Source organism: Squalius cephalus (genome assembly GCF_949319135.1).
Source record: "Squalius cephalus genome assembly, chromosome: 4".
Classification (NCBI taxonomy): Eukaryota; Metazoa; Chordata; class Actinopteri; order Cypriniformes; family Leuciscidae; genus Squalius; species Squalius cephalus.
In genome coordinates this window covers 34,982,082-35,003,520 of record NC_137125.1, presented here as the reverse complement: position 1 = coordinate 35,003,520, position 21,439 = coordinate 34,982,082, and the positions used below count along the sequence as shown (strand labels likewise).

General features: G+C 37.7%; 1 protein-coding gene across 4 annotated transcripts in view; it reads left to right on the top strand.

The window, feature by feature from the left end:
• gramd4a (GRAM domain containing 4a) overlaps positions 1-2,196 on the top strand; it is a 56,043-nt gene extending 53,847 nt beyond the window's left edge. For all 4 annotated transcript variants that reach the window (XM_079868741.1, XM_079868740.1, XM_079868743.1 and 1 more), the window contains one exon: positions 595-2,196. In XM_079868741.1, coding sequence (XP_079724867.1) covers positions 595-693 — 99 coding nt within the window. In that variant the 3' untranslated portion in view covers positions 694-2,196. The remainder of the gene's footprint in view (positions 1-594) is intronic.
• The last annotated feature ends 19,243 nt before the right edge of the window (positions 2,197-21,439 follow it).

Here is a 21,439-nt window from a genome sequence, read left to right as displayed (position 1 = left end):
ATTTTCTTAAATATATATATGCACGTATGTGTATTTATATATAGAAAATAATTATACTCCATACACAGATTATGTAAACACAAACTTTTATTTTGGATGCGATTAATCGCGATTAATCGTTTGACAGCCCTATAATTTATATCTCACAATTCTGACTTAATAACACACAATTGCGACTTTATATCACGCAATTCTGACTTTATAACTCACAATTGCGACTTAATATCACGCAATTGTGAGAAAAAAAGTCTGAATTGTGAGATAAAGTCGCAATTAAATATGTATTTATTTTTATTCTGTGGTGGAAACAAGCTTCCATACATCTGCTATCGCTTGTTTCTGCTTCTTCACATGTCTTTTGATCAGGAGATTCAGTACTCTTTCAGATGCGTAATAGCGCCCCCTGCCGTATAACAGTGAAAACGCGGAAAGCCAGAAATTTCCGTCAATGGCGAGAAAAGAGTTAAAAGCCATTTGATGTCTTTTTTTGACAGCGCCATCACCCTCATTGAAATAATGAAAGTGTCTGTCTTGTTGCTTTGATGAATAATTGAGTAAAGTCTGACAGAGAATCGCTTTATCTTGTTCTCGCAGCCACTGGTCTTTGGTGCCATGATACACAGAGACGAGGCCTTTGAGACGATCTTTACCCAGTACATGAAGATCATGACCACAACCAACCCTGAGACATAACTCAACCTTTTATCCTTCTGGAAGATATCTCGTTTGGAAAACAAGTATGGGACCAGCATTTCCTGCCTGGTTAACTTTAATTGACAGTTACTTGGATGATTGTAGGCTTGAGACGTGACCAGCAGGAGATTTTAGCGAGCTGACATTCCAGCGAGAGTTCTGCATCTCAAAGAAAGAGACTTTTCCAACCGGAGGGATGCGGGGCCGGCTTCTCGTCATGCGACTGTGACCTTTTTTGGCTTTCCAAAAATGAGCACACTGATCCGACTTCGTGTTTTTGTACTCATCTGATTTCATGTCCGGTTTTAACCTGGAAGATGTTACGGGGGGTGGGGTGGGGTGGGGGGGGTGTTAAGGAAGATCTTGAACACTTTAAACACTGCAAGAATTCATTTTCTCAATCAGTATTTTTGTTTAAAACTTAATTCAAGATATGTGTCTTGTTTTCTTACACAATTTTGCTTCACAAGTAAATTAGTCTTTTAACTAAATTTAGATATTTTGTACTGGAAAACAAGACAAAATACTGATAAATACGAAGAAAAAAAAGTGTATTCACACTTTAGGCGTTTTGCAGAAACAAAACGACAGGAAGTCATTCATTTTCAATGAGAGTTGTCGATTTAATGCGCCATACAGGTAGTTTATATGTCTTGCGCACTATATTCATTCTTCACCACCATGCACCATGATGTTTTATTTTTAAAAGTTATGAGGCTGGTTATAGTTAAACTTTGCTCACTTTGTCATGTTGGCAACAGTCGCTGTCGCTCGAGTTGCTAGAAATCGACAGCTTTCATTGAAAATGACTTCTGGTTGCTTTGTCACTGCAAATCACTGTCAGTGCAAATGACCTTTCAGACCGATAAAAGAAAAAAAAACGCCTTTATTTTTTACATTTGTTTACATTGTTGCTGTGTGCGCACAACACAGTCACACTCAAACTCACTTAAATCTCACCTCTCAGCAAAGTGTGCTTCATGTTTTTTTAGCAGAACATTTTCCCAAACTTAACTTTGGGGAAAGTGTAGTTTCAAAATGGTTTCAAATGGCCTTTCTTTAAAATGGTTGTAATGTCGTAGCAGTCGGCTAATCGATTGGTTTGCTTACGCTTGAAAACACTAGTTAGATATGAAATGTCGCACTTTATTTTTCAGTATGTGAACTAACTGTGTACTCATACAAGAAAGTAATATAAGATAACTACTTTGATTTAATACTTTGACTTAAAAGGTTAAGTTTAGTACATAGTACATACTAGAACAGGACTGTCAAATAAAGTGCTATCGAATTTTTTTTTTACCAAGTATTTCATGTATGTATGTCTTACAGTTGAACACCGGTTACTTGTTAACGTTTTGTCACTTTAAACCGTTACTAAATGAAGTTAAATTCAGATTTACAGTAAAGTCGTAGATGTTCACAGAACCTGTTCATAAAGCGACTATAGTATAAGTCTTTGGATGAATCTCACAAAGAAATATTCAGACCATATTTCACCTCAAAATAAAAAAATACAATGTGTCAATGAAAATAATGTATAAAATTATATATGTATGTGTATGTATGTATATATATATATATGTGTATATGTATATACATATGTATATATGTGTATGTATATATAACTTGACAGTTTCCTCCACAAATTCTCAATAACAATGCAAAGAAATGGCATAAATTACATTATACTTAACATTTGTGTTACAAATGCACTTTATTATTTTATGTTATGAATGAGATGTCTTTTTCGCATCAAGAAAATGTCACATTGAGAAAAAAGGTTAAAGGTAAAATATGACAGGTACATTTCAGTTTTTGTGAGATTCACCCCTTTACACTCATCTTGAACAGCCACTATAAAGCATAACTTAAAATTGCTTTGGTTTGATTAACATTGGGGGGAATTATTATTTCAGATCAGTTCGTGTAAAAAAGGCATCACATCTGCTTGATGCTGTAGTGGTAAATTCAATACGACGCGAATAGCCTGTAATGTTGCAATTTACCGTAATAAGTTCCATCCTGCAATATAAGCGAAACCGAAAAGAAGGAATTTTTATTGTACAATATTAGTGGGCCAAACGTTTTGTTGCTCTACCCTAAACTGAAGAGGTTGTTTGCACAGATATACTACCAACATTTTAATAAGTAGCAGATTTGTATTCGTATCTAATACATTCCAAAGATCATTTTAGGAGAAAATACTGTTCATACTTTGTCTTCCCATGCTTCTGTTAGTTTACTCACATTTTTGAGGGACTGTTGAATGTTTCTCAGCTCCCAAAGATGAATCTGTGTATTTTACCAAAGGCCATCCTGCAAAGTTTAGCTCCAACCCTGATGAAACAAGCCTGAACCAGCTAAACAATGTGTTCAAGGTATAACAGGTAAGTGTGTTGGAGCAGGGTTGGAACTGAAGTCTGCAGGACGGTTGTCTCCCAGACAGCAACATAGTGTCGGCACAGATCCGGCCCACATCTGGTACGCGTGGAATCCACATGTACCAGATGTGGGCCGGATCTGGGCCGACACTATGTTGCTGTCTGGGCTACCCCTGCCAACCCTAGAGCTTTTGGAAGTGTCCCGCACTCTGGCTGTCGTGTTGGATTGCACTGAAGCACAGAATGAATCGGGTAACCAATAGTTTTGCCAAATGTTGTTTATTTAACTGTTCATTGTCTGTCTCAAACTGATGTTTACACAAGCTGGGTTAAAATCCAGTCCAGACCAGTTTGATCCCTGCTAACCAGCCCAGCCCAGGGGCGTGAAAACTGGTATATCATCATTTCTGGTCTTTTTTTTTCTTCTTCTTATGGTATTGACCACAACATGCTTTTAGAAAATGTATCAGCACTAATAAACTAGTTATGAATATACTGTATTAATACAGAGTGAATTTCACAAAAATGGTCAAGAACACGCCCAGGGACTGGATTCAGGAAAATCTTCTTTCGTTAAGTTACGTTCTTAAGATCAATTCTAAGAAGTTCGTAAGAATGTTCCTAAGTGCAATTCTTGAAAAATTCTTAATTTCTCAAATATTTTTTTAAGAACATCTTTTTTTTTTTTTTCTTAAAGGGATAGGTCACCCAAAAATGAAAATTGTATCATCATTTACTCACCCTCAAGTTGCTCCAACCCTGTATGATTTTTTTTTCTTCTGAAACACAAAAGAAGATATTTTGAAGAATGTCAGAAACCAAACAGTTGATGAGCCCCATTGACTTCCATAGTCCCCCCCCCGTACTATGGAAGTCAATGATTGGCTTAAGAACAATCTTAAGAAAAAAAAAAGATAAGAACATTCTTTAGAAATACTTTGGGAATACAATATATTCTTATATATTTTTTCTAAAGTTAGAAAATAGCAGAACAATTGAATGTTTCGTGAATCCGGCCCTAGGTTATATTTCGCTCAAAAGTTTGAAAGACACATTTCCCGAAATTCTCTTTTCAAAAATCTCTATATGTCATGGCCACGAATTACTAATTACTAATTCGTTCCCTCTTTCTAAGTAAATCGTGTAGCTGTGCATATTATAATAATTCATTCCCTTGTTTAACTGAATTGTGCCCACGTTATAATAATTCGTTCCCTTGTTTTAGTTAAATTAAAACGAGGGAACGAATGAGTTCAACGTGGCTACGATTTACTGAAATGAGGGAACGAATTTTTAATTCATGGCCATGATTTACCTAAAACAAGTCAGCAAATTCTTGGCCTCCATTATTTATTTATATATATATATATATATATATATATATAATGTCATTTAGTATATTTTTAAGAATTTATCATGGTTATATTTATTGTACTGCCTTAAATTTATGCTGATTTGAATTTTTAAAATGTGTCCAGGTCACATGCTCATTTCCATCTGCCAAATTCTCATTACTGTAATGCAGCAAAAAAATAAATAAAAAATAAATTTGAAACCTTTTTTGCATTACGGTAATGAGAATTTGGGGATACTTAATTTCACAACACAAAAACCCTTTTCCTTATGCAAAATATACATTTCTTATTTTTTCTTTTGATTTTGTGGTGAAATATGACATGGACTTGTTTGTGAGATTCACACACACACACACACACACACACACACACACACACACACAATCATGCTAAAAGAAACACAGTTTACATTAAAACGCTGTGTTGGGCTGTTTAACTAAGCACCAAAAGTCACTGTGTATCTGGAGGTGCTCAAGTTGGAATTTTCATGTGGCACTAGTTGATAAAGTGTTTGTTAACTGTGTAAATGTTTGCTATTTTCATAATAATTTCACTGCAAAATAACAGAGTTCATCTGACAGATGTGAATTGTTGTTATTATTTGTTATGTGTGTGTGTTTTTTCTGGCTGTCTGAAGACAAATGATTAAAAATGAATTTATATACAAAAATAGAGTAATATAAGAAATCTTCTGTTCTGATTTGAATACAACAATGTATATTGTTAAATCATAATGTGTTGTACACGTTTTTTTAAATTTAAGTAAATTAATGAATTGTATAGACTTATACTGTATGTGTCTGTCTATTTAAAAAATATATATGTTTGTAATGATTTTGTGCTAAAAGCCCCCCAGAATTTGTTGTCACAAAAAAGGAAAATCTTCAAAACGGATTAATAATAAATACCTGTGCACAACTCAGATCAAAGTGTAGAGGGACTAGCTCAAAATGTACTTCATACATTATATATACATTATATATAGATAGACAGATGGATGGATGGATGGATGGATGGATGGATGGATGGATGGATGGATGGATGGATGGATGGATAGATATAGAGTGAGAGCGCGAGCAAGAGAGAATCATTTAGATTATTTAATTATATTTAATTTAATATAATTTATACATTTATTTAAAGGGGTCATGAATTGAGAAATCAAATTTTCCGCGAGCTTTTGACATCCATAAGAGACATATATCATACTATAAGGATATCCTGTAAGTTTCAGAACTGAAAACGTCCTTGTTAGTCCAAAAACAACTTTTTATTGTAACTTTTATTGAAGCCCAGAGAACGACCCGTTGTGGAATGTGCCTATTTATAACGTAATAGATAGGTGAAAGACCACCTCTGCAGAAGATCAACGCCTACTTCTACATTATTACCACTGAAGCCCCGCCCACTGATTAACGCATTACAAGTACTAGGTAAATAACAACCATGATGCTAATTGATAAACATGCATTTGAAGAGTGAAAAATGTTGTGAAGTGCCAGGTTGTGGAAAAATACAGTTGCTGCATAACCTTCCTTCTGACGCTGGATTTGTTGAGAAACTAAAATTAAAAAAACATGTTATGGCTTCTATATTGGATCTGGCAGGAAAGGCGCAACAATTAAAATATATATAATCGCTGGAGACTGAGTTCTGGGGCCTGTACCATGAAGCCGGATTAGGTGGCTAGCCAGCTATGTTTCAGCTTAGTTTCCGCCAACCCTGGGTTTTAGGTACTATGAAAGTAGCTCGGCTTTAATCGGTGTTCGTTGCCATGGTATCTTACGCTGCACGGCTAACCTGCTCCGGGGCAGGTTATGTTCTGGATTCAAGATCTCAGACTGAAGTTTGACCAATCAGCTGTGAGCAAAGAAACATATAGGTTACGTAACTAATTCCCAGTGTCTGTTGCAATGTCTTCACCTTTTAAATGTTTTCCTTATTTGTTATTTGATTGTTCATAAGCAAAAAAATAAATAAAAAAATGTCTTCACCTTTTCTTCCAAACCCTGTGGACATCTCAGCGCAAATTGTTAGACGAGCACTTCGTAGAGAAAGAGTTTCAAGAGTTTTGTTTGAAAGATACAGATTTTCCGCGGAAGGAATATCTTATTTTTGCAAACTTCTTGGGCCGCACATAAATAATTTGACACGTCGAACTGCACGAACGACGTCATGCACTTACTGTACCGCAAATGGTATTGCGTTGCGTTTTTTCACAAGGTGGTCCTCGCGCTGCAGGAGTGCATTAATAGTTTCATAGAGTTCCCCGGACATTTATCGATCATGTCCATAAAAGAGGGCTTTTATAAAATTGCCGGTAAGATATATTGATAGGGCAACATCACATGAACACATGTTTTTTCTTTCAAAAAGCAAATTTCAAAAATGTATACTATACAATACAGTACATGTTAAGAATTATTTTAAATCTTTTTTATTATTATTCTGTTAATCTTATGATAGAATTCCCTAGAGTTATTGGAGCAATAGACTGCACACATGTTGCAATCTCCACTGCTCTAGGAGAACATAAGGCACATTATGTTAATAGGAAGTCCTTTCACATCCTTAATGTTCAAGTAGGCCTACATGTGAGATGATTATTTTCTGTGAGATGAATCTTTAAATTAATAGTAACATTAACATATATAACAATGATCTACTAAACATTTCATCTGCAGATGACTTGTGGTCATGAACGTATGATCACAAGTTTGGATGCCAAATGGCCTGGCTCCAGTGCATGACCAGGAATTTTCTGAGTCTGTGTTGTGTCAGCGCTTTGAGGAAAGAAAGTTAAATTTGGTACAGTACAAAACATGACCCTCTATCATGACCCTCAGACAGGGCCACAGCACCGCTTCAATGTGGCCCTCAGTAAAACCAGAGTGAAGATCGAGATGACCTTTGGCCACCTAAAGGCACGTTTCAACTGTGTTCAGCGCTTAAGAGTAACCAGAGCGGGCATCACAGATAGTGGCTGCATGTGCCATTCTGCACATTATAGCCACCATTAGAACAGAGCGAGAACCACCACAAAACCAGCTTCTCCCTGATGAAACTGACCTGATCACACTTGACCACCCAGCTGGTGCAGATGTAGATGCAATCACCATACAATAGTACACTTAATAAAAGCACATTGAAACTGCAGATAGGCCTCACACTGTTTTATTGGTTTTGTGGGATGGGAGGGAGAAAGAGAGAAAGAGAAAGTTGCATTAATAAATATTCATACTAAAGTGTTACTTGGTTAAATAAGTTCACATACTGAGGTCAGTTTTATCCAGCTGTTTGATCTCCAATTTTTATTTTTTTTATTTGGAGCCTCCTCAGCTCACAGTCCAGCTCCATTAGTGTGCAGTCTAGTTTGAGACTCCTTTAGTGTGCAGTCTAGTTTGAGACGCCTTTGCAGTCTAGTTTGAGACTCCTTTAGTGTGCAGTCTAGTTTGAGACTACTTTAGTGTGCAGTCTAGTTTAAAACTCATTTAGTGTGCAGTCTAGTTCAAGACTCCTTTAGTGTGCAGTCTAGTTCAAGACTCCTTTAGTGTGCAGTCTAGTTAAAGACTCCTTTTGTACAGGGCCCTGACTGAGTCTGTTTCCTCCTGAAACATAATTCTACCACAAACATGATCATTACAAGTTTTCTGGAGGCTAATCAAATCACAAAAAGTTCCTTGACTTCCTACAAACACAGGACTGGCTGTAATTTATGTCAAGGGTTTTAAATCCTTACCTTGTTCACATTTCTTCTGAAGCCCATTGAGGTAGAGGCCTCAGTTTCTGTGGCAGTTTGTGAAAAATCCTACAATAAAAGAGATGTGTAAGGGCCAGTCCCTTTATGCCACACATTCAAATGTTTGCCATGGTAAAAAGCCCAGTGCATTCACCTCAGCAACTGTCTGAGAACACACAGACAGTGTCTTCATCATTTCCTCCACCCTAATAATATAAGTAGGCCAATATAAAGCATAACTGTTGTAAAGCAGGTTATGTTTGGTGTTCTGTCTGCTGCATACTGACCTCTGTGTGGGAGACTGTGTGTATGTGTGCTGGCTTCAACAGGGACACTGTATTTCCCTCTACTGCAGAACATGCAGTCAGCCATATTTAAAACTTCAAAAAGTAGTAATGTATTGCACACGTAGGCTACCCAGTGTTACTTGCTAAGAGGAGCCAGCACCAGGGTCAGATTGTACAGCACCTGTAATCCCATCCATAATCGGCCGTCCCTTATTGCTACTCAGAGCCAACTCCTCCGCCAGTGTATTCTTGAGGAGTGGCCCTCCACCGGTTTTCTGAATTTAACTCTTTATTTCTGTTTGCTGCAAACAAGTGTTTGTGATAAAATGTTCACAGAAATAATAAAAGGTTGTGGTAAATACCTTTTTGAATTATTTTTTATATGTTGTCTTTATCTGCTGTCAAGAACGTTTGGAGTTGGGGTTGCATCTAAAAATCAATGAATATTAATCTTTCTTAGTATATACATGCACATTCTTTATATATTATAAAAATAGGCTAAAATATAACATAATTTTACATGAATAGCCTATACAACGTATTTGTTTAACTTACACATTAACGCAATCAGCAATCTTTCTCCAATAGTCTTATCTTCTCTTTGGCAGCAGACCGTATTGTTTCGAGCTTGAAATACATATTTAAATTCATGGTAATTCTGAATGATTATCTCTTGCCCCTCCGCGGAAAAATATATCGCTCTCGCTCTATACATATCGAACGCGATTGGTTGTTCGGTGCCAACGTGACTTTGGTATGTGCACGCGCGCGTGGAGTAATCATAGCTTAAAGCTCAAAGCCTGAGTTGACAGAGAAAGTTGATGAGCTGCATCATGGTACCAATAAAGCCTGATCGCATCGGTTTGGTTTTGTCAACTCAAAACTAATCCTGTAACCCCGAGTTTGTTCAACTACCATCATGGTACAGGCCCCTGGACTCTCGCCAAAACTCCCGTAATAATCAACGAATCTCTTGTGTTTGCACTGTTATTGATGACGAAAGCATTCGATAGTTTGCAGAAATCGAGTTGCAAAGACGAGATCACTACATTCATGCGCTCAACATGTCTGTGATTAGCGACAATGCTCATCACTGCAACCTTTCATGCCACAATCTAAATATAATGCTATAATCAACACTTTTCACGATTAGTTAACCTTGAGAGCTGTAATAATAAAAGCGTGCTAAAAGTTTTCAAGATGTCCATATGTAATACTAGCCATTTCATATGCAAAGATGTTAGCCAATCACAGCAGTGGGTGTTTACACTGAAGTCTCACAGCAAACAGAGCGTTCAAATCAGAGGAATCAAATCAGGCTAGGAAAGTTATGACCATTTTTTATGTAAAAAAAAAAATATATCATACTAACATTATAAGTGCACCCCAGGAAACATAAAATAATAAAATAATGCAGTTCATGACCTCTTTAAAAGATATTCTTAAATATATCATCATATTTAATATTCTTCTTGATCTGTCAATTAAACAGTAACACTTTAAATTAAGTTCTCATTTATTAACATTAGTTAATGCATTAACTAACATGAACTAACAATGAGCAATACAGTAATTATGACAAATTCACAAACAAAAGGGGGAAAAGCCTACTAGACCTCTGTCAATTACTGAGCCTGGCCACATTCGGGGAGACTCTTTTGTATGGGTAACAGTACTGTAGATTATTTCATTTCAGACATTGATCCAGAGCATTCACAGTCAGTCCTCAAACACCACTGTCAGATCACTGTAAAATTACAACAATCTAAAACTAACTCAAACCAATGAAACATGCAGACAGCCCTCTCAATTACAAAGGCTGCAACAATCCTATAAGCGGACAAAAAACAGCAAAGAAAATTATCAAAGTGCAATAAAACGTCAAACTATCAAATTATTATTGGACAAATTTGTAATGATCAAAAACCCACTTAATAAAGTAGGCATAAATCTGGAACCAATATACTCCACACGATCATTGATAAACATGAATGCACCGAAACAAATCCAAAGTCTTTGCTTGCCTTGTTGACTTTGAGAAGGCTTTTGATTCGATCTGGCACGAAGGACTCTTCCTAAAACTACTGGAAAAGGAGATTGGGGGGGAAACATTTAATTTAATCAGTACTATGTATAAAAACAATACATGTGCTGTAAAAATTTGGTGAAAAAATGAATTTTTCACCCAACAACGAGGAGTCAGACAAGGTTGCCCATTGAGCCAAACATTTATATTAAACGAATTAACCAATGCATTAGATAATTCGACTGCCCCCGGCCCAACCCTGACTGAATCAGAAATGAAATCCCAGACAGCAACATAGTGTCGGCCCAGATCCGGGACACATCTGGTACATGTGGATTCAACACCGATGATTGAATCATTCTGTCAAAAACAAAAGAGGGACTACAACAGCTACTCGACATCATAGAGACACCCACGAACACACCTATCTGGGACTAAAACTAAGTTCAACAGGAAACTTCAATCTGGCTTTGAATGAACTGAAATAAAAGCAATGAGAATCTTCTAATCTACATGATTAAAAATACAATTTAATTTGAAATTCCAATTAAAACCTGGCTAAAAATCTTAAGCATAAAGAATATCCCAGCTCCTAAAAGAACCCATTGCTCTGTATGGCAGTGAGATATGGGGAACCCTAAAACGCAAAATTTTTCTAAATGGGAAAAAGAAGAAATCGAAACTCTGCATACCCAAACTTGTAAAAGCATAACAGAGCGACACCAACCAACTTATTAATCAGTATCCCAAAAAAAAGAGGTCTGAAATTCTGCTGACCAAATCTGAAACCACATCCAAACCAGCACAGAACAATCTGGCCCAACCAAATTATAAAATTACAAAAACAAAAGGGAAGAGAGGACTGTGCTTTTATTCAATTTCACTGGTGAACTTATTCAGAACTCCTGACCAGCTGGCACTACCTGCTATCTGCCACTAGACGGCACTGAGGTGAAAGGATTGAAGATACCAGATGGACATGTAGAGATATAGGCTACCTGTAAATCACGTAATACGGCTGGATGAAGCAATAAATGCTTTTATTGTGGTGGTTTTAAAAGGCTCTGTGGAGCGTGTAATACACATAACCAAAAGCATTATTTCCAGCAGAGGTTCAAGTCCCCAATTATTATCATCAAGTGCCTACAGCAGAGTCCTATTAATGTGCAGAAAGGGTTCTCGATGTCCGTGCTGTGCCCTCATGGAGGAATTTCCATCCATTTCAAGACATTTTGGCTGTCAATCTGTATTTACTTCAATCTTCACAAGAGAATGAGAAGTGATGTGCTGTTTATTGCTTATTTCAGACACAGGGGGAAAGATAAATGATTAAATTCAACTTTAAGAGCCTGTCTCTGAAAATCTGAAAACCATACAAAACTTTTTTGAGAATCTTAAGAGAATGAGTGTGAAATTACCATGTCTATTAAATGAAAAAAAAAAAAAAAAAAAAAAAAAATTCATAAAATCATCATGAAGTAGGCCCCAAGTCCATGTTCAATCCTTGCTGCAATTTTTTTTTTTTTTACTCGGGTATAAATATTTTTGTTGAATTTTTACTTTTCCTTCACTACATTATAAATAGATAAATTATATATATATATATATAAAGATAACGTTACTTTTTCTACGCTACATTTCCGCAGAACCTTTCGTTACATTTGCGACTGCAAATCATAAACATAACAGCAAGAAAAGCTTTTCTGATCGGTCATAGCGATCCATTCAGTTCGTACATGAATCTTTTGATCAAATTTCGCAAATAGGTGAATGAATAATTTTGTGAATTACGACTCACGAGATCCGACCGTTTCGCAAATAGGTGAATGAATCATTTCGCGAATTACTCACGAGATCCGTAAATAAACCTCAATCCGTGCCGGTTCCAAAAAAGGATAGTAAGCGTAACGTTAACGTAGAACAACAACACTGAAACAAAAGCATTACCTTTCTGTCAATTTCGCCGAAGTTGCGTGCGCAAATATCCGGTTACGTCTGACGTCACAGTTTCCGGGTCCAAATGCTCTCTGTTGGAACTGACATTTTTTTCTCTCGCAACTTTATATATATAAGCTTTTAGAAAAGGCCAGCGAAGATACCATACGCCAGACACTAAAAAAGAGGGCCAGTTTTTTTAGTTTTCAGTGTATTAGTTTGTGAAGTGAATTCTGTGAAGGTCTATCCATGGCTAATTGCAATGTCAGACGTTTGCGTGTACAGTAGGATTTATTGGGTTATGTATTTTTTCTAATGATCTACTTTAACTTGTTGAGTCAATTTCTATAAAGCTCTCAAATGACATTCTCCATTTACCTTGAATGAGTGACGTTTGGTGTCAATGACGGGCGACACGGTGCATTTTCAGTGTATAATGACTAGAAACTTTCAAAAGCTGATGATGGAGGCAGAGTATTTTTGACAAGTGCGGCATCTGTCACTTTTGACAGGGCAGTTTGTAAACTGTGAGAGATGTGGCGATTCTGAGACGCTCCAGATCCATCATGATCCATGGGAGAGTAGACTAGATGATCAGAGAGTAGAGAGCAGAGGTCGAGCGTTATGAGGGAAGAGGAAAGGACGTGACGGAGAGTTTGGGTCGTCTCTGGAGGCCAATAACGGGTGCACAGATTGATGCAGGGCTGTTGAATGATGTGGCAATCATCATCTATGTGGCAGAGGTGACCCAGCTATTGCATTAGGAGGCCATGCCATAGTCATTTGACAACTTATGAGTCACCCATATTTTATGGGCAAATGTTAAAAATGGCATCAGCAAGCACAGGGACATGACCGTAAGCAATCACTCTCTCAAAACTGACTTCTGTCCCTGTGCTGGACAGAATATCCATATGAACTGATGCACAACACTTTATAACATTTGATAAGAGGCAAATGATGTGTGGGAGCTGGAAATAAAAAAAATCATGCTAGTAATAGCATGACCCCACATGGTAACATAAATATAGCCGACTTATGATGTTTATTAAAGGGTTAGTTCACCCAAAAATGAAAATTACTCACCCTCATGTTGTTCCAACCATGTAAGTCTTTCGTTTATCTTCGGAACACAAATTAAGATATTTTTGATGAAATCTGACGGCTGCATCACTCCTCCATAGGCTTTCAGAGGGACCGAAACTTGTCGGCCCAGAAAAGTTATTAAAAACATCGTTAAAATAGTCCAAGTGACTACAGTGGCTCTACATTACGTTTATCATGCGACGACAATACTTTTTGTGCGGAAAAACAACAAAAATAACGACTTTATCCAACTATTAGTGTTCTTCAATGTGGGCCTCTGGCGAGAGTTCACGGGAGCGCCACGACGCATGCGCGAGAACTGAGATTACGACGTTACATTTAATATGTTTGATTCTTTTTTTTTCTTCATGATAATAACCTCTCTAACTCTCTATTTTTCTTTCTTCCTCTCACTCAAGTCATGAAGGGTGAATGTTGAGACAGACTGAGTAAATCTCTCCACTCATTATCTCACTGTCACCTCACGCCTTGTGCTGAAGGTTACTTATGAATAAATGAATCGGATTCTGACATTAGCTCATCCTCCCCGTTTCCAGAATTAATTCCACTGTTGATTTCGATCTGGGAATAAATCCATTGCTTTCACGTTATTGATGGCGGCTCTAAGCCGATGCTGTCTGCATTGTCAATTGCTAATGAGCTAGCATACTGTTTACCCGTCATGCGTGCTGCACTGCTGCACATGGGGTGACGGCTGCCTGTTTTTAATGATCTTATGTGCCATACGCATCAAAGGCAAGGGACCACTGGTCTCTTATCGACAGATGTTTAAGCCAAAACAGAAACACAAGGCACAGCTGTTAGCAGAGTTGTGCAGAAAGTGCTGCTAAACTTCTATCAGACATCTGAACACCTTTTTACTGGCCTTTTAGTGTCTGTTAGATGGATTGTACTTTTATATTTTCATAGTTGTTGTTGTCATGTCTGTTGGTTGCACATTGTTTAAAGATGGTTATTTGGTTTAAAAGATATGACTTTTTTGCACAAGAATAGACAAACAATGGAACTCCTTGAGATGAACGTAACCACATAACTTTATAAAAAGGCACATCATGACCCATCTAAAGGGATAGTTCATCACTGTGTTGTTCTAATCATGTCATATGCCCTTCTTTTTGTTCAGAAAGCATACGATAGGATTTGGTGAAAACAAAATATTGTGCCTTTTGGTGAATTGGTGGCTAATTTGTACAATCTCATTCGTACCTTTCTGTATGATCTGCTTACACCCCAGTGATGTTCACGTTTAGGGGTGGACCTTCATGCTTACGTTTTTCAAAAAATCCAGGTTTTCCTACGATTCACATAGTACACATTCATACACAATCACCACTTTGTAAATAGCTATGTTTTCTCGTGAGATTGGGTTGAAAATGAAATGACAGAGTTGAACACAAGAGCTTGTGTTTTTACTTAATATTCTGCTATTTATTTATGCATTACAATGCTTTACTGTTAATTGTACTCCTAGAGCCCTATTTTGGCAATCTAAGTGCATGGTCTAAAGTGTATGGCGCAAGTGCTTAGGATGTATCCAAATCCACTTTTGCTTGTTTAACGACGGGAAAAAGGGTCGGCGCTCCCGGCGCATGGTCTAAAAGGGTTGTCCCTATTCTCTTAATGAGTAATGGGTGTGTTTTGGGCGTAATGTGCAATAAACCAATCAGAGTCTCATCTCCCATTCTCTTTAAAAGCCAGTTGCACTCACGCCATGGCGGATTCTCTATTTACATGGCGGAATTTTGCAAGCAGAAAAACTGAACGCTTTATAGCAAAGAAATGGATCTGCTCATGTGCAAGGTTAAAGCGCGCAAGTAGACCATCTACGGGAGAAAGTGTACACGCGTTGTGCACCCGCCGATAGGTACACATTACTAACGCGCTCTTTAAATAACAACAAAAAAAATTGCGCTATTGACTTTAGACTATGTTTCAGTTGATCAATGGCGTAGTCTATTTCAGTTGCCTCAAAATACTAACACGCCAACAATGCACCTGGACACATACCTCGTTTTCAGACCAGCACGCCCATGGGTGCACAAATGCATTTGCAGGACGTGAAAATGATAACTGCGCCGGGCTGAAACTAGCAAAAAACACTTGCGTCGTGCCTGGCGCTGCATTGCACCGGGTGTAAAATAGGGTCCCTACTGTTACTGACATTAATTACATAATACATTGATATTGGTGAAATTCACTGCAAAACAACACAAAAAAGACAGGCATTTTTGAGAAAAGCTGCTGCAAATTCTATCTAAGGAAATCCTGTCGGGACCACACAGTGCTGAAACATCTCTGACAGCATCCTTCTAGTTATTTCCCTGCTTTGTTCATAACTAACGGATGTTGAGAAATGATCAAGTTGCTAAAAATGTCTGTACAGATGTATACCCGTCATGATAAACACGAGCCTCTGATGTTGAGACTCGCATTGTCACATGCTGTCAGAAATGGGACACCCTGCTCTGCTCTTTGGGGCCTGTCAGTGTCTTTAATTCTTGCTGTCACCCAAACAGAGAAGGTTTTATTATTTGTTTGTGGGATGGCGAGACATGTCAGACCAAACTGAGGGAGTTTATGGATGAAATCTTTCTGGAGGCTGGCTTATGTCACAGCATGACGGAAGGGAAGACTCCGGTGACAGGTCAGAGGGCTGCTAGAATTGCTTTTGTCTCTCTGCCAGATGCTACCCAATGGCCTCTAGACCTTTTGCTGAATGCAGGTTGACTGTGTATAGACATGTGATCTTTTCCAAAAACCAAGTGAGTTGCCGACAGCACTATTAAGACAAGTCATTACTGGTACAAAGTATGTCCTATAAAAAGTAGGCAACTTATTGAATTGCTGATTATGATGGCACATTTTTGGTCAAAACTGTTTGGACACTGCCTTGTACCTCAACATATTGGAATTTGGAAAATAACATAACTTCATAACTCCACTCATTTAGACTTTTAAAGAGTTTTAAAGCCTTCAGTAAATCAAGAATCTAGATAAAGTGAGGGGAAATGAATAACGGCAAAGAAAGCTATGTGTAGACGCGGTTAGGTGATCCAAATGCAACTTTATTGAGTGTAATCCGTAATCGTAATGAATAAAATAGGCATAAGGTCAAAACCACAGTGCAAGCCAAGATAATAACAAAAGTCCAAGACACAGGCAACTCCAGGAAGACACAAATTTGAAATCGTCCCCTAAACCCTCATTCACTATTCCCTACGTTAGTCCACTAATACTGTTCACTTGAATGAGGGAATGAAAAGGAATGAGCGAATTCGAATTCGAAAGCCAGTAAGGTAAGTAAAATAATCAAAACATTAAAAATAAATCTATTTGATACACAAAATTGTATAGGGTATTAAGACTTTTTTTTAAGTAACCATGAAATCAAAATGGACAATTCTTATATGTTATGGAATATTGCAGTATTTATCATAAATATTTTATCTGTGCAAAAAAAAAAAATGTTTTAACTCATGTGACTTTGTAATCTTTAATCAAAATATCTTCACCAATTTTCTTCTCTGATGATAGCCAACGTTCAGAAAAACAAGTTATCGCATCCCAAAACTCACTCAAACCACTCAAACAAGCACAGCGATGTTTTGAACACACAGTGTTTACATTCTTCAGAGGCCAATCTGTAAAATATGGCTAATATAGTTGTCTCTGAAGCATATTTTCTGTCTCACTACATTTGGGGATTAGTTGTGGATGTTCTCCGATTGCTTCTGTCTATAGTTGAATGAGATTGTGGACCAGTCAAAGGCAACACAAGGTCAGCATATGCTGGATGCTACACATATGAATCAAGCCTGGGTGTAACGGAAAAAAACAGTCGTTCCTTATGTCATGAAATTTTAATAACAACTGTCTGTCAGGAGCCAGAGAGGTGAAGAGGCATGGGTTAAGTTCCTTCTTCGAGTTGGAACCAAGCACGGCATTCCCAACGGATGAGTCCTGCTTTCTCTTTCCCATCATGCCAGTGGACTCGCTTGACTGTCTTGGATGCCCGGGGGTCTCTTTACCTTTGAATAATGAAGAGGGCATGTGCTCCATGTAGCCTTTAACACTAGCACACTGTGATGGTACATTAGTTCTGCTGCGTTTCAAAGAGGTCAGGGCTATTTATCAACTCTCAGGTAACAAAACTCCACAAATTCATTCACGGATTCATTGACCCTCGCAGTCAAAAAGATTTAGGATGTGTTAAACGACTCTTTAGCTTCTTCCTTGTAAATAAAGGAAGCCATGGATATTTGTAGTTTTCCACTTAGCAGGTGAAAAAGACAGTCGTTTGCATATAGTTTTAGTACGTGCCTCTGTGTCTTTTATTTAAAGTGTTATTCAAGTTTTTAATGTTGTTTATAAGTATATGCAACGCTATCTCACGACCAATTCGTATGAATTCGTACGAGTGATAAAAAGGTGGCTAATTCGTACGAATTCGTACGACCTCACTCGTACGAATTTGTACAATTTGTCTAAACCCACGTGATGGGTAGGTTTAGGGGCGGGGTCAGGGGTAGGTCATTCGTATGAATTCATACGAATTGGGCAATTCGTAAAATATGCGATTTAGCAAAAATCGTACTAATTCGTACGAGTGAGGTCGTATGAATTCGTACGAATTAGCCACCTCGTAGAATTCGTATGAATTGCCGTGAAATCAGGCTGGTATATGTGTTATTTTTAATATGCTTTAAGACAAACCATGTGTAAATTCATAACCATTCAACACCATTGCTGAGTATTTTCTCTTTAAAACTGCAGTGAACCAAAGACAGTCTCAAAAACGCGGTTCGAAATCGCTGGCGTTTCTGACATCACAAACTACCTTGTAACCAATCAGGTCAACTACTGGATCTCTGAGCTGATGTGCAGTCTTGACAGATTGGGACTGTGATTTCCAGCCCAAAAGCTGACCAAAACCCACCCACTCCAAGAAAAACCCACCCAAAACATTAACTGCCAAAATAATGTGATATCATTTTATTGCCATGTCAATCAAGGTTGGTAAGCACCATTTTTATCTCTTTAAAACAAAATAATAATAAATCAAAACAGGGCAATAAATTAAAGAGAATTAGCAAATATGTCTAAAATGTCCAAGTGGTCACTGTCAAAACAGCAATTAACCAATGACTTTAACCACCGCATGTACACACTGTAGACTGAACATAACGCATTGAGCAGTCAAAAATGATTAATCGTTGATTCAATCCTTTTTCAGCAACTGTCAGGGACGAGAAGAGTGCAGTCTGGATGGTGTAAAAGTTGCAAATGTCTGGTTAGGCCAGTGTGCACATGACCATTCAAGTCATTCAACTTGTGCTCTCAGAGTTTATATTTATTAAGAGCCTTCGAGTCATCTCCCACCACAGGTGTATTACACGTTTTGAGAGTTGCTCACCATATCACTTTTTACTGTCTGTAGATACAAGTTACTGTATATTTATGACACTTTGGCATTAGCGATCACTTGAATATACATCTACAAATTATCGCGTTAAATCGTGCCTGCCTGCTGATCGCTGATTGGCTAAAAGTGTGTGCTCGTCGGCGACGTCAACACCAACGCCAGCTGACTCTGAATGGGTGTGTGTGTGTTTAGTAATGTCATGATGACTGATTTTATGGACTACATGCACACTTTAGTTTTGTTTATTAACCAATTAGACTTTATGTACTAAATGTAGATGTTTGAAAACCGCCAAACCAGTTCAAATTTTGTCCACCCGCCCAAACCCTTTTTTACCCGCACGATCAAATTCAAAACCGCCCAACTGGGTGGGAACCAATCTGGCATCACTGCTGGTGTGAGTGAGTGGAGGCGGGGCTAATTTGCATATCCATAGAACCACGTATAGGCTACTAAACAAGGCAAGGGTTTAGATTTACATTCAAGCTATTCAAGGTTAGAATAAGTTTTTTTTCCAAGAAAAAAAAACTAAAACTTTTAAATATGTTTTTTTGGTGATCCAAGATGAGTTTTTAAAGGATAAAATTATTGATTACAGGGGACTTTAAAATATAGCAATGTAGCATAAGTGGAATTTGATCAATTTACCAGTTCCTGGGTTACTACAGTATTACCAGAGACCTAGCTTGCCACATATTAGCAAACCATTAGGTTATCAAACCGTAACATAAAAAATTTAAAACATAACTATTTTAAAAGGTGGCGATTTCATATAAACTTGTACAATGTGATTTGTATAAAATTCTATGACTTTTTAGGGAAAAAGTATGCATAAAGGTCCATCCCTAAACCTTAAGCCCATACCTTTTAAAATGTTTTTCTTTTTACATTTTGCACACTCTTAAATTTCCTTTGCACTAATCTGTTTCACAGTAAAAAAAAGAATATTATCCCCCATTCTTTCTGTATTATCATCATGCTTTGCTTTTGTACATCATCCATTGCAATTGACTGGCTAGTGAAGTGTTGTACACCAAGCGACCAGCATATGGCACTCTTACTGCATCAAACACTCGTTCAGCAATAACATGAACCCGCAGGACTGCTGTTTCTTTCCTTCACCAGGCACGATCGCTCCAGAAACTGCGAGGGTGCTTTTAATGCCATGCCAAGCAAAAAGAAACGCTGCTTATCTTCTCACTGCCATACTAAGAGATCACCATTGTCCACCGACACATCTTTGGCCCATTTCTGCCAAGGTCTTTGCGGCTTTTTTTCTCTCCTGTAAGCTCTACAAGACAATCAGGGCGTAAGAACTCCCATTGGACGGCTCTGAGCCACCGCGGCTACAGATACAAAGCACCATGGGAGCGGTCCCCCTAAAAGGCCTCGTTTTCATGTGAGGGATTCCAACGGACGCTATGGGTCTTCACAGCTACTTAACGGTTGTTGTATTTCACAGAGTGAGTGAACCTACCACTCTTGTCTTGAAGGGAGAGAGGAGAGATTTGGCCGACTGCTGTTCGGTCTCTCTTGCGCTCCATGAGACTCATTTGTAATGGGGGTGAGAGCTTTAAATTGGAGTTTTTGGCTGGAATGAGAGCTGCTTCTCAGAGGGTTGAAGCACTTTGGATGTGTTGGGCCCTGTACTATAGCAGCAGTTGTTCTTTATATGATGTTGAAGACCCCCTACCTGGTGAAAATGTGCTTCCTGTGGTGACAGGAATCTGGAAAAGGCACTTTAAGCTGCAGTATTTACATAATACTCTGCTGTTCCACTCTGGGAAGTAAAGGTCCTACGAAACAGTGTTTTTTCTCCTAACTCTGAATTCTGGGAAACAAGCTGTGCTAATTGCTTTTTTCTTTTTCTTTTTTAAGTCCAACATTCATTTTTCCTGGAACAATCATTTTTGATTTTTTGTTAAATTAAATGTTTCTTGTAAATGGTTTTGTATGCTGATCTCTGAAGCACTTCAAACTGCGATTTTTGTATGAAAGGTACTATGGTAATTACATTTTAAAGTATTTTTTGAAACTGATTGTGTTGGGCAATTTAGTGCTAATGCAACAATATGACTGAGGCTGTGCATTCTGTGCATAATTGATGCTGTATTTATGTATTTTATGTTATGCTCAAGTCTCATTGGAGATACAAGATGACAAATCTAAGATTCTAGACAGAGGTGCGTTTCCCAAACAACAAAGTCATTCCCTGCTTAACTACCATAGTATGCATTGTTAGTCACGACTGTTTCCTTAAAAAAATAGTTATTGGCGTTTGTGCAGTATACATTTATGGTAATTAATCAGTTTGAGATTGAATTAATGGCAGATTATTTAAAACAGACATGGCATCTGAGAAATGATTAGCTATATTTATTGTCTGTTGTTAATTTACATGTTGAGTCAAACTATGCTTCTAACTACAGGTCAAGATCTGTACCTGTAGTTATACAACCCCTTTCAACTTTGCGATGCTATTTGAGAATGC